The sequence below is a fragment of the Oryzias latipes genome, chromosome 15 (assembly GCF_053564925.1).
Source record: "Oryzias latipes strain Hd-rR chromosome 15, Olatipes_Hd-rR_3.1".
Lineage (NCBI taxonomy): Eukaryota > Metazoa > Chordata > Actinopteri > Beloniformes > Adrianichthyidae > Oryzias > Oryzias latipes.
This window is the reverse complement of record NC_136251.1, coordinates 26,860,001-26,874,728: the sequence shown is the minus strand read 5'-3', so window position 1 is coordinate 26,874,728 and position 14,728 is coordinate 26,860,001. Positions and strand designations below refer to the sequence as shown.

The following is a 14,728-nucleotide window of genomic DNA, read 5'->3' as shown; positions in this document are numbered from 1 at the left end:
GTATAAATGAGGAGTGAATGAATAATGGACACATTGTAAGCGCTTTGAGCATCTGAAAAAACACAGAAAAATCGAATCCATTATTATAAGTTGTTGGAATTCATACCAGTATAGTAGTAGGTTTAAAGGTTTTCATCTGGACTTGGTTTTTAAAGCTGAATACGTTTCACCTCTTATCCAAAAGGTTTTGTTAATTCTAAAATAGCTGGTAAAAGAGCTGGTTTATATTTGCTCCTGGGGGAGGAGTCAGACCTGAAACTGGTTAGTATTGTCAGTTGTGACAATACTAACCAGTTTCAGGACTTCAACTTTAAAAACCAAGTCCAGATGACAACCTTTAAACCTACTACTATGATGGAATCAACCTGGATGAATGAGAGTCTTCATAGACATGATTCATACCACTAATTGTACAAAACATAATGCTATGAAATACAATGGCTGATTGTTTATTCACATAATTATGATTTCATGGAAACAGTGTACCATAACTGCGAAATTGTTTTTCCGATATTTCTAGGATTTCGATAATGTTTTGCGCATATGTGTAATGGAAATCCATCTAATGAGGAATGGGAGGAGCAACGGCTTAGAAACCTCAATTGACATTCTGAAAATTTTAAATTATAGTCAAAATACAGCTTAAAACCCACTGGTCTCCTTTAAACAAATTTGTGTACAACATCTGCTAAAGGTTTCTGTTGTATCTGTATTTTAGTTTTATTTCTTTTATTCAAATTCAAATGGTCATTTATTCTTATACCAAATTCCCTGTGAAATATTTTACTGTAACATTTTTCGCATTTTCTTCTTAGATAAAAATAAATAAATATAAACACACTATAATCTGTTGTTAAATAAATGGAATTCTGTTTTATAAAGCCCAGAAATATCAATATCACAAAGTTGTATGCATCAGTGAACAGTGCTCACTGGCATAATTAAGCCTTAATGATTTTTAACATGCTGAAAAATTCCCGGTAGGGCTGAGTGATATCAATATCTGGTGCCTTGATTTTCTCTGACCTCCTCATTAGGAGATTTTGTCATCTCTTAGAGGATATTATGTACTTTTTCTGCAAAGCAGAACTTACTGCCTGTGCTGAACTCTGTGTTTTTGTTCTGTTTAAGGAAAAGTCACGTACACTGCCTACCGTCTGAGACACTACTGTCTCTGCTTGTCTCACTGATCTGAATGAGCTTCTCCCTAAACCTTTTGGTGTTGGAACCTCTGGCTTTTCATTATTTTTCATCAGTATCTATTTTCTAATCTCCCTTTTTCCTTTCTCAACTTTTTTATTGGTGTTTTTAATTTGGTGCAGCACTGTAACCCTACACAGGGAGGCCACAAATCATAACAACTCGAATAAACAGTTTTGAGTTTTTAAAACTCAAATTCTCAAATCATTACTCACCTCAATCAGTCATTCCTTTTTTGATTTATTATTTCTTGTGTTTTCTTTATTTTTCTTAAGCTTAATAGCAAACATGCAAAACACAAAGCAAAAAAACTGTAGATTTATTTTTGTGGATGCAATGATCTACTCCCATCACAATAACTCATTAAACATGTTCAGAAATGTCATTTTCACTGACAGTTATGAGAAAAAGTGAACGCTGAATAATTGTCCCTGCTTTTGTTCTGCTGTTGATTTGGGCTAAACCACTACGAGCTGAAAAATAAGGAGGGGGAAAAGAGAGTCCCATTTGGAGATGGTGTCACTGTAAATGTGACATTCCTTCATGCAACATTAACCTCAGAGTGAATTGCATGCACAATTGGTTATTAAACACTTCTGAAACACCCCGTTGGAGGCAATAGCTGTCCATTAACTAGTCAAGGCAATACATAATAAAATGGGAAAGAGGTAGTTGGAAGGTCGACAAACGTTAAGATAGTTGTGGTGAGGTATGGTAAACTGCTCTGAATTTTGGTTACAATACAAAAGAAGAACACATACTTTAAGCCAGTGTTTTTCAACCTTTTTAGAGCCACGGCACACTTTAACCTTGATAAAAATCCTGCGGCACACCAGCATCCACAAAAAAAAAAAAAAAGGAGAAACTCATAGTCTGTATTGATCTACAGCCCCTTCACAATCTCACGTGCATTTTTGTGATAATTGTGGCAGGAAAAGCTGGAAGCTGCAGCTGTTTTTTCTAAAAGATGTACTAAAAGTTAAGTTAGAAGATTTAAAAACTGTTTGATGTGTATTCGTTGTGGTTTCAAGACATCAAAGGAGTATTCATTGTGCACTGAGACGCTGTCACTTTAAGCCAATGCCTCATGGGAGATGTAGTGCAAACAGCCGTCGAACGTCAGACAGACTCTCGTCTCTGAGCTTCATTGTTTTGTTCACTTTTTCCACGGTCTGATACCGGATTCTGTGGAAAGCTCCACTGCTAAATATGAGCTTTAGCTTGTCTTTTTGTTGGAGCTAAGCAACTTTATGAGCAGAATCGAAACAAGGAAGTGAAGACTTTAACCACTTCTGATTGGTCAGACTGATGACGTGTGATTAAGCTTCCAAGAATGATTGGTGGAGACAGATAAAGGGACGGGACTTATGAGAAAACAGCTGACGCTATGGCTAAATCGCAGTACCATCATTCTTATCAAAATGTCTTTAATAGAATCAAATAAACACAAAGAAAAAAGTATTTTACGATCCTTCATATTCCTAAGTACTCAGTGTTTTATCGGGCCTGTTTGGACGAACAAAGAGATAATATACTGGAGATGGTAAATGTTTTTAGATCAGTTAATGAGGGCAATTTCCCACAGCACACCTGACCATTTCCCACACTGGTTGAAAACACTGCTTTAAGCCATGTTCACCACATAATCTACCATTCATACAAAGTTTAATTTAAAGAATTTGTGGCAAAGTATAAATTATTTTCATTTATTAAAAAAAAACTTAAAGACCCATTCGAATGAAATTGTTTTTTTGTTTTTTTTTGTAGCATTTCTCTCATGATGCAGCACTAAAAACGACATAATCATAATTAAAAGACCACTGGGTACAGTTTGAAAATGGATCAAAAGATGATCGGAGTGGAACTCTAATAGAGTTGAACTAAAATAAACAATTTTGAAAAGAAGATGCTCCCACTTTTTCATTTAAGGGTTTTTATATTGAAAAAAGGGGGCCGTTCCATAACCTTGAATCACCTTTATCTGCACTCAATATTTTTTTAGGTCAAACTTCCTGTCTTTGACTTCTTTGTGAAGTCTTGAATGATCCTACAGCAGATTTCAATCTTAGATGTTTGGTTTTGACAGAGATGTTGCAACATCTTGATTCACTCTTTCTCAGTGATGTGTTCCTGTTTGCCCGCTGTGTTTCATCCAAGAGTGTTTTTTTTTTTAGCTCTTTAAAGTTAAATAAAATGACCTGAAACGTCATTTACAATAGCAATCTGAAACTATAAAGCATGTTTTTGGACTACAGGAGGAAACTGGAGTGCCTTGACAAAACTCACGCATGCATGAGAACAACATGAGGAGAACAACATGAGGAGAACAACATGAGGAGAACATGCAAACTCCACATACACTGTAGCTGGAATTTTACCCAAGATCTTTTTCAATGTGAGGGGAGTGCTAACTTCTGCACTACTGCACGTGTTTAACACACATGGCATCACGAATGATTTAAAGACCCACTCCTTTCAAAATCACGTTTTTGGCGCTTTTAACGTGGCTTTTTTTCCCATGAAAACGTATAAAAAGAAAATCAACACGAACAGTTCTGCCCACAACTCGTAGGCAAATCTCTGATTAACTCTTGTTGCTCTGCAGAAACTATGTGTACAGAGCTCTTAATGACCAAGCACCAGTCTACATAAAAGACCTGGTGCAGCCATACACTCCCAGCAGGTCACTGAGGTCATTTGACCAGGGTCTGCTGGCTGTGAAGAGAACCCGATTAAAAACTAAAGGAGACAGAGCCTTTGCCGCAGTGGCCCCATCCCTCTGGAACTCTCTTCCTCTCAGCCTCAGATCTGTGGACTCAGTGTTTTCTTTTAAAAAGCAGCTAAAATCATATCTTTTTAAAATGGCTTTTTCTTAATTTCTTTTTAACATGTGTTTTTACTGTGTTTTACTGTTGTTTTATTGTGTTGTACTGTGAAGCACTTTGTGATTTTTATCTGGAAAGGTGCTATACAAATAAAGTTTATTATTATTATTATTATTATTATGTCCTAGAAAACAACACAGTTTTTTTACATTGCCTAAAAACGGCATAATTACGTATAATTAAAAACCACTGTCCGGTATTGGTCTTTAAAACTGCTTTTGTGGGGAAAAGAAAAGTTTCCAAAGCCATGTGGCTTTAATTCCTTCTAAATCTCATTCCTTCGGTAAACTTGTCCAGCAATTTTCTCGTTGCGGTTGCTTCGTTTTGTCACTGACAAATTTCTCGACCTTGCCCTCATCTGTGAGTTAGATCCAAAAAAATAAAAACATTTTATTCAAGAAGCAACATTGGAAAGCTTCAAAACTGGTCCACTTTGGTAGAGAATTTCTCTTGGAAAAATTTAGACATGAAATTTTGACTTTGCAGTATATTTAGAGGTTATCTGCTCGATGAACTGTCATGAACCTAAAGATTTAGTGTTGGCATTTAACACTGTTGTGATTTACCTGAGGTTTCAGCCAAGGTAACGAGAAACGAGTGGCAGGGGTTCATTTCTTAATCCTGTCTGTCTGCAAACTTGTTAAACTTGCAGGTGAATTTAAAGCATATGCTGGCAGTTATCCCTACATTTCTGTCATATTTTACCGGCACAAAACTCATCCAGTGGAGTGCGGTTACTCCACTTGGGCAACCTTAGTGGCTGTGTAGCCTTCAGACCTTTGCTATGCAGTGTTTTCCCCACAGTGTGTAGTTTTGGTATTCTTGTGCATAAAACAGAAAAAACAAACTCTGTAAGAATATTGTTAATGTGGCCTGACGCTTTTATTATTTTATTTTTGAGGTGACCTGGTGCTCTTGCCGTGCTGTCTTTTATTCTGGAGCTTGAAAACAACAAGCAAATTCAGCTCTTGTTCAGTACTTCAGCTATAGACCTACTAAGTACAACTGGATATGCATATCTGTCATCATAGCAGTAAGGTATCTGTCTATATATAACTTAGTCCTTCTAGGTTAAATGTATTTAAAATGGTCTTCAGTAATCATACCATTAAGAGGTGGGAGGTTTGCATATAAAACGTTCTTCTTAGTGCTATGGGAAATGGATTTTAAACCAAATTATGAACTAAACTGTTCTGCATAAAATTACAATTAGCTTTTAACAGGTTTCCATTGTTAAAATTACAGATGATATATTTGATTGACAGTGATCTTTATCATTTGTTTTGAAAGTTAAAAGGGAATCAGAGCTAAAGATATAATATACATGTCCATTTCATATGGAGATTTTTTATTGCATCCACTGAACACAAAGAGAACATTTCTTTATGCAGTATTGACCATTTCCTTTCTAAATAACATGCTTAGTATTTATAATAAAAAAATGCTTTTAATAAATGATAGAAATATTTAAATATTAAATATATCACTTCAACCTAAACAAATTCATTTAAATTTCAAATTACTGTATTATAGACTGTATGTTAGTCTTTGACAATAAACACCTGCAAAAAATGAATGTAAAGATGTAGTTTATAGATAAAACCCTTATTTCATTAATGACCAACTGTAATTAAAACTGTGTGTTTGTTGTTTTTACCATGTTCTTTTAGGTTTTTTCTAATGATAGAGGACACAATTAGGCTCAATGTTGTTGAGTATTTCTTTATTCAAGTCGTTGTGAATCAGGAGCAGAGGAAAATGCTCTTTGAAAAAGAGCTTATTTGTGATGCAGAAAACATGCTGGGCTGGCAGCTCCATACCAACTGTCTCGCCCACAACTCGGGCACATTTCTAATGAACTACTACTGTTCTATATAAAAGTATGTCCTGGAAAACAATAGATTTAAAAGACCACTTTTGAAATAGATCAAAAGATGACCACAGTGGGACTTTAATTATGTGTCTCAATGCAACTTCGTTCTAAATATGAACAAATATGACTCTAATTTTATTTTTAGTAATGAGATTATATTTACAAACCTTTTATTTATAGGCTTACTGCACCCCTTCTTATTAACTTCCAAACCCCACTTCTACTGTAGTGCCTCACCAACCTTAGCATGGCTCACTGCTCTTATCTTAGCCCATTACCACGTCACTTCTGCTGGCACCTTCAACCATTTCCCCGTCCTCCTGTTCCGTAAACAAGCACAAATGCTTTTGGTGCACAGTGGCAGAAATAGTGCAAAGGGGTTTGGTTCCAAGTCACATTGTTTGTTTCCCATTTACAAATTCAGGGCTTTGCACCAGCACCAAGGGGCAGATGTCTAAACAATCTTTGTGTGTGTCTGTGTTATGGGATTTATTTTATCCTTTGCTTTAATTTTCTGGTTTTCATGTCTCTTTTTTGTGTCCTTGTGAGTCTCATGTTCTGTACTTTGTATTTTTTTTTAAATTCTTGTTGTGTTGGTGTTATCAACTGCCAAAAACAATAACAAGCTTTTAGTCATAGATTATGACACACATCCTTAGCCTATTTGCATTTTTGCAACTATTTTTTTTGGCTCTTTATTTATTTTTGTTCCTTTGGTCTCGTCTTTACAGACCTTTGACTGTGATATTGACTGTCAAAAATAAGATTTTTTTTATGTCATTCAGCGTGTTTTGATCTACAGGACACAATATATTTGGCAAAAACCTAAATCTAACTACTTAATTGTGAAAAAAATACTTTTTGGTTGTTTTTGATAATAATGAGTAACCGATGCCAGTCAAACGGAAACAAAGCAATTCGGTCACTTTTAATAATCCATTATGAAGTCAATAAACAGTCTTGGCTGCATTTCTAATAAAAGATGAACTGTGAAAGGTATCAGTGTCATGCAGACGAGGATTGGATGTTAGATAAATGTGATATGGATCAGTTTGCTGTGGTGGGCTCCTATCAATGATTATACTCAATACACAAACTGCAAAGCAAATGGATTTTACGAGGAAGGATCAATACCCTGTTAATCTGTTAAGAAAAGGTAAAAACCATTGCAGGCATAAAGATGTGATGCACTCTGTTTGGGGTTACTTCATTCATTCAATCTTCTTGTCTTGATTTCCAGGCTTTTGCTGCATTTTCCCTTTGTTAACTCAATGTTGTGTTCCAGGATTCAAGGGAAAAGACTGCTCTCTGGATATCGATCTTTGCTCATTTGGACTGTGCAGTGAAAACACATTAATATGCACTGAGACCAGGGATGGACACAATGTCTCCTGCACATGTAAGAAAGGTAAGGGAAGCTGCAAAAGTTTAAGCCAAAATGAAAACATCATTTAAAAAAAATCTTTATTTGACATTTGTACCATCATTATAATTCTTGCTTTTTTAAATACAATTTTTATGTCAAACGGCACTAAAAATGTCCTCCTTTTAAAAATATTAAAACATGTGAGAAGACAATTGAAAGACAAGTATTAGTAAACATGTTTTTTTTATTCCTCCCTGTTTTAATTTAAGTTAATAGTTCTACAGAAATCAGTCAATTTGTGTATTTTAGTTTTTATTTTACTTTCATTCGCAAACTAGAGGCATAACCATATCATTAAATAAACCATCTCTGTGGTATATGCTTATTATGAATACTATTAATGTTTTCTTTTTTAAGCTTTTATAAGAAAGAAGGGTTTTATCTACTATAGTAGTTTTAATATAGTTGGGTTATGTTTATCTGAAATATATATAGATGGCTGGACATTTTAGGGTTAAAAAACACACCAGCTGGATTAAAAAAATCACATGTTAAAATGAAAAATAAATAAAAATGCTGGTTTGAGCATTTTCATAATAATGTGTTTCTCTCGGCTGACAACTTGCGTCATCTATATCTTTTCAATTGTGAATGCTTGGTTGAACCATTTTATGCTGTGAAACAATCTACCGTTACAATACAGAACACGAGGCAGGCTTGCTTATCTGCAACAGTTTTAGAATTATAGAAGAGGGAAAATAAAAAATATAAAAATATTAAGGCTGGTGGTGCGGTGGCGCAGTGGTTAGCGCTTTTGCCTCACAGCAAGAAGTCCCAGCTGGGGAACCTGAAACACAACACCCATCAATGGGGGACCTTTCTGTGTGGAGTTTGCATGTTCTCCCCATGCATGCGTGGGTTCTTCATGCTTCATAGGTCAATTGGCAACTCTAAATTTGTTCCTAGGTGTGAGTGTGAGTATGCATGAGTGTGCGATTGTGGCCCTGCGACAGACTGTCGAACTGTCCAGGGTGTCCCCTGCTTTCGCCCACAAGTGGCTAGGATAGGCTCCGGCAGCCCCGTTAACCCGAAAGGGATACAACGGCAGAAGATGATCTAAAAAAAGAGCATAGAAATAACTAAATACCATTTGGCAAAACCGTGTTGATCACTGTTCTTTCTGTGGTGTTTAGATGAATAAGATGAAAAATAGCAGTATTGCAGCTTTTTTATGTTTTTTTTTATTTCAACACTGCAGTGTTTTCTGCATCCTGATTGGCTGTAGACCTGTCTGTGCCATGTCTACTGTACAGAATGTGTTCAGCTGCCACATCATATATACATTTTTGATCGCAAGCAGTTCTTTGTTTCTAAGAAGGTTTGGTCTTTGAGAGTTTAAACAGGAGACAAAAGTGTAAAAATGTAATTATCTTTTAAGAAAAACATCTAAATGTGTACTCAGCCTTAAATGTTTGTTTCACTTATTGCCGGTTATTTTTTAGAATGTAACCCCTGCTATAAACTAGAAACAGTTTATTAATATATAAAAATATACTTATTATTTCTTTAGTAAGTAAAAATGAGTTGGCGACAACATTGTGTTCAACTTTGTTGAAAGAAGTTTGGAAAATCCTTATTTCTTTTCAGTGACAGAAGTAGAGTCACTGGAGAGGAAAAGTTCCAGTTCTGTAAATGCAATTTAAATGTGTCATTGCAGACTGACATGCCCAAACAGTGGTCTGACCTGAATCCTATAGAACACCTTTTGAATAACCTGGAATTGAAAAGGGAGCTGAACTCCTTGTGTTTTAAAAACCCAGAATGATCCACATTTTGTTTTGTTTTTGCAGCTGCATGAAGATTTTCCTTCTTTTTTTTAAAAGTTTTTTTATGTCAGAGTTTGTAACTAAATTGGATGCTTGTCAAGGAAATCCTGGTTTCAAGATTAAATGCTGTGAGTGCATGCTGTAAGTGACAGAATGTCTGTGCAAAACTGGTTGCACATGCCAGAGAAGCATGCTGCTTTTCATGGGTGCAGTCAGGGTACTGGAACTAGAAACATTTTGCTTTCCATGTAAGTCATAATTTAGTCCACATGACTGCACTGCAGCACCGGCATTCCTTCTCAAATGAATGGCTGTTACATGGAGATCCATGTAAGGCAATCAATAACTGTAACATCATTATTTTTGGTTGCATTTATGCTCAGCAGATGTCAAAGTGAAGGATTGTGATTAAGTTCTTATGTAAATGAAAGCAACCTGCAGAAGCTTCAATCTGCAGATCACTTCTCAAGGGCAAACTGTAAGCTGCTGTCTTGTTTAAATGTTTCAGGTCAGCAGTCTTGGCATCCATATTATCAAATCTATGCCAACCTAAAGTGCTGCTAACTGTGTTACCCCTTCTCCTCCTGTCTACTAACATTCTTATGTAGGAAGTGATGAGATGTGAGAATGTTAGTTTTTCACGTAATGTTGTACAAATGAAATAAGTATATTTTGAGGATGTCATGTTTATACAACATTTGTCAAAAAAAAAAAAAAAAACTTTTTGTAAAAAGGTTTTAGGTTAAACTAAACAAATGACTTAAAAAATGCTTTAGTCACATGCACATATACAGATTGACCCTTGTGGTTGCTGTGCGGTTTGGGGTTGTATGGACCTGTGGAGGGTTGTACATGTGTGGCTGCATCTAAAAGTCCCACTCCAGCCGTCTTTTGATCTAAGTGTTCCCTGTGGTCTTTTAATTATGATTGTGCCATTTTGAGCCAAAAATCAAAAAGCCTGTGTCGTTTTCTGGGACATAATTTCTGCAGGGCAGCAGTACTTCATTGGAAATTCACCTCTGAGTTTTAGGTGTCATGGAGTAAGCCGCGCCGATTTACCATCATTCATCTTTTTACACTCTTTCCCTGAAACCCCTAACAACCTCAAGATAACATTACCAGCAACAAAAATAGCAAACAATAATGAAACCATCCAACCATACAGTTTGGAGCCAGACACCAACTCAGATGAGGAAAACAAAGACGTCCGTGGATCTATTTGTCTGCAAGTTGATGCATTGGAACAGAGCGGAGCAGGAAGCTTATGGCCCTCCCATTATAGCACCTACGCCGCAGCTACAAGCTTTTTCCATCAGCATTTTTTTCATCTGCTTTTGGTTCACAACGATTTGAAAAAAAATACTCAATTTTAAGCTGAATTTTCTTTATATATGTCCTCCTCCATCATGACAGAAATGCCACAAGAACATGTTGAAACCACCAAAAACACAATATTCATTGGAGTTCATCTTCAAAGGGAAGCACAAGTGTGTCTAGCAGTTCCTTTGTAGCTCATGTGGTCACTTTAAGGGCCATCATGAAAATGGAACGTACGATTGTCATACATGTGATAAGTACATTATGAAGCACATGGAAGGAAAATGTAAGTTGCAGGCACTTATGACATATAGGTGGTGCCCTTATGCACTCTAGTCATTAGTGTGTTACTGGCTCCCTACTGACTGCATGCAAACGCTGCACACATTGTGTGTGCACATGATTTGTAAGTGCCTGTAGGATGCCTGTTGAATGGCCGCACAACTTACACTCTGATTGTCTAATTTCTTCATTTCTAACAGTCAGGCTGATGGCACAGAGCATGCACGGGGAGTGCACTTATCACTTGAACTGCACTAATGGACCCTTTGCTCAGCATGCAGGTTTCTGCGGGGTTGAAGAAAGGAAAAATCCGTATGACACCTGCATCTCACCCACTTCATCCTTATTTCCTCTTACAGCCTGTCGCTTGCAGCATGAGCGTAGAAGAAATGTGCATTAACTAATTTGCTCTACAGGCACCCAACCCTCTACGATCTTAAAATTTAGTGCAGGGTACCTGTGTGCCCCATACAGGTTTGCCCATTTTTTGCCCACAGACAACCCTTGTAAGGGCAATTGCGACTAAGGTATTTAGATATTTCAAATTTTTTCTTACTTTGCTTCAGAGGGGAAGTTTGATAATGCAAGACCTATTTTTGTTCAATAAAACTTGGCATTCATTTTTTATTTATAAAAACACAAATGAATACCATTGTTTTTGAACAGATTTGTCTACTCATTAAATTTATGTTTGTTTGAATTCAACTTTTTGGAGCAAAAGAGCACATTCTGCTGCCATTTTTTGCCCCGTGTATGTTTCTTTAATGCCCCTCTAGACATTTGTTTTTCTGAACGCACACAAACAAATGTCCCTCTGTAAATGTGAGGTTAACCTACATAGTTTTTATAAGCATCAGCAATAATGGGCCTAAAGCATTGGAATGTTTTTTGCTCTTTAGTTGCTAATGTTTGTGTGTGTATCTTTGTGTGAGTGTGTGAGAAATGTGCCTGTGCTGATCCATGTTGTTTGTTCATGTGGCTCCTTTTGTGTATAGATTGACTTTGATTTTAAAAAGTCGCTGGATCTGGCCTGCTTAATGCAATAAATCAGAAGGGCAATGACTGGCTCTTATTAAACATGATTAAATGATCCAGTGAGCTGAGTCTGCCTGTTCTCAGCAAGCTCTTTGAATCAATACAACCTTTGAAAAGCAGCTTTTGTTTGTGAAAACAAAGTCATGCTGATCCTAATTGGCTGAGGAATCAAACCAGGCGAGAAGGATCCTAATAGCAGCATATTTTCTACCTTTTTTAAAATGTTTCATTATTTATTTTTTTTATGTCCCGCAGGATTCGGAGGGTCATTTTGTGAAGTAAATCTCAATGAATGCGAGTCTTTGCCATGTCAGAATGGTGGCGTTTGTGTGGATGGAATTGATCTGTATCAATGCTTGTGCTTAGAAGGTAAGTTAAAAAGTAATTTGATAGTTTAATTTAACGTATTTTGCCAGTAATTTGAACTTCAGATAGTTTTTTGGTACCTGACAGAACAATTTTATGCTTGAAGCTGTAATTGGTCAAATAAATAAGCAGTTAAAAAGCACTTAAATGCTCATTTGTTTTCTATTCTGCGCTCTCCAGAAGTTTTACTCCCATACATAAATCACCAAAAAAAAAAAAAAAGTGGCCAGGAATTTTTTGTTTTGATTTGTAATAAATAGCTTAGGTGAAATAGTTTTTGGTCAGACGAAAAAAGATGATTTGGTTTGGTTTATGAGTTACAAGACAGGTTTTCTTTTGACATTTATGAGCTATGAGTCAGATTTGGAAAATAATAATTTCATCTGAGATTTGTAGTTCTTTTTTTTTCTTTTCAATTTTGTTTCTAACCTTCCATACGTAACTCATCTAGTGCTGGTTTCCTCTGACTGCCTACAAAAATACGAATGAAAAGGTTCCTGATCACAAGCTTGACTCAATTCAGTTGACTCATTTGAACATAAAGTAGAAGAAGCTCTGCTCTTGTGTCAGTTTAATATTTGCAGTTCATTGAGTGTACTTTTATTATAAAAACACCTTGTTTGGTGTTTTTTATAATAAGCTAAAATGGAAAAGAGAAAATACATTTAGCAACCCCATTCATGACCTACCTGTAGCTTTTTTTTAAAATTACATTTCAGATTAAGTGGCAGAAACAAATGCAACATACGTTTTGATTTTCAACACCTTTTAACTGTGGATGTTTGTGACTGGAGAAAGACATGTATACACTTATGATGTAGACTACCTTTTGTTATGCATTAACTAAAACTGTATATGCATATAATCGTTGATTGCCACCTTCTGGCCAACCCATAGACCTTTTTTTAATAAAAAAAAAAAAAAAAAAAAAAAAGAAAAGAAAAAATCCTAACCCTAAGAATTTTATCTGCATTCATTTAATTATTTATTTTTCAAGTTAAATTAACAAGTTGAACATTCCTTTAATCATTGATTTGTTTAGAAATTATTAATTATAGCTTTATGAATTGTAAATGAAATCCTATTAGAGTGAGATAGCGTAAACATGTTTTATAAGCAATTTAACTGATTTGCAATTTGTACAGTAAAGTGCAACTTGTTGTTTTCTAAGCTAATAAAGGCGTTGCCATTCTATTTTACATATTTTCCACATATTTTTTAAAAGACCTCTTTTTAATGTTAGCATTTTGGGCTATCTCAACTTATTATTTGACACTTTGTCTGTTGCTTAACTAATTGTTTAGCACATATCATTTCCCAAAGATGTTTCGTCTTTTTTTAATTTGCTTTATTATTGCATACAACAACAAATCATTTCTATTTTTCCCCCACTTTTTTGGTAAACTTGAACCCATGAGAAAAACCTCTAGCTAAGCCTTGATTGCAGGTGAAGTCTATTATGCATTTTTAATTAAGTCGGGATAACTGTCAAATTTTACGACGTGGAGAGAGGGGGAAATTGGTTCCATGGTCAGTTTTAGAAATGATGAGAATTTGACCTGGATTGATGGTGCTGATAGCTGAGCATTAGTCATGGTTCTCCTGTAGCTGCAGCGTGTGACATAGCTAATGATTGTCATTTCATAGCGTGACCATGCAGTGGAATATTTTTGCTGGGAGAGTAAAACACGTTATTTTACATTTCAGCACTCGCTGTTATTTGATGATTCCAACCTTTAATTTTCTGAAAAATATCTAATATGTCCATATAACAGGATTAATCAGTGTGGAAAAACTATTATTTAGCACATAATGTCATAGATAAATGAAGAATAAATAATTTTCTGACTAGAAACTTGTACAATCTGCTCTCAGAAGTATTTATTGTTTTTTTTTTCAGTATTTCACTGTTTTGGATAATGTTTTATGTCAATTACTGTCATTTACAAACCATCTCTAAAAGGATTTCTGTTGTTTCAAGGCTTTGGGGGTTTCAACTGTGAAATCACCCATTATAAATGTGCATATGGATACTGCGCCAATAATTCCACATGTATTGACCTGGTTGCTGACTATGAATGCATCTGTCCATCAGGCTTTGCTGGTAAGCTATCTTCATCGTTTCCTTTGCAATCCTTAATGAGTGTAGCATCGATTAAAGACTCTTAAGCTGATATGACCATCAAACTGTCCCCTTGTTTGCCAATCAACTGCATATTGATTGCGGATGATTAAACAATGAAGATGTGATAATGCTGCAGATACTGGCGCCTGAATAATGAAAAATGAAAAATAAAATAAAAAATACTAAAGAAAATTTTAAATCTGCACTGAATTCTATGAGGTCTTATGTGTTTCTGACCATTTTAACATGTATTATGGTAACTACCGAGCCATAGCATTTATGTTTGTAAATCTAGAGCAAAGTAAGTTTGTCTTTAGCCGTAGAAAGTGATTGATTGAAAATGTCCAAAGCATTAGATCTGACTCCATCTCTGAAGACACACATCATTTCCTTCAGCTCTGTGATACACCGCTAAGCTTGAATGTAGAGCATCCTCCAGAGGAATGGCATTAG

General features: G+C 35.6%; 1 protein-coding gene across 4 annotated transcripts in view; it reads left to right on the top strand.

The window, feature by feature from the left end:
- The window catches only part of eys (EGF-like photoreceptor maintenance factor), a 242,607-nt gene that overhangs the window by 46,144 nt on the left and 181,735 nt on the right, over positions 1-14,728 (top strand). For 3 of the 4 annotated variants that reach the window (XM_078932365.1, XM_078932366.1, XM_023963742.2), the window contains 3 exons: positions 7,244-7,366; positions 12,040-12,153; positions 14,132-14,254. In XM_078932365.1, the coding sequence (XP_078788491.1) occupies positions 7,244-7,366; positions 12,040-12,153; positions 14,132-14,254 (360 nt within the window). The remainder of the gene's footprint in view (positions 1-7,243; positions 7,367-12,039; positions 12,154-14,131; positions 14,255-14,728) is intronic. The other variant, XM_023963743.2, reaches the window with a different exon arrangement.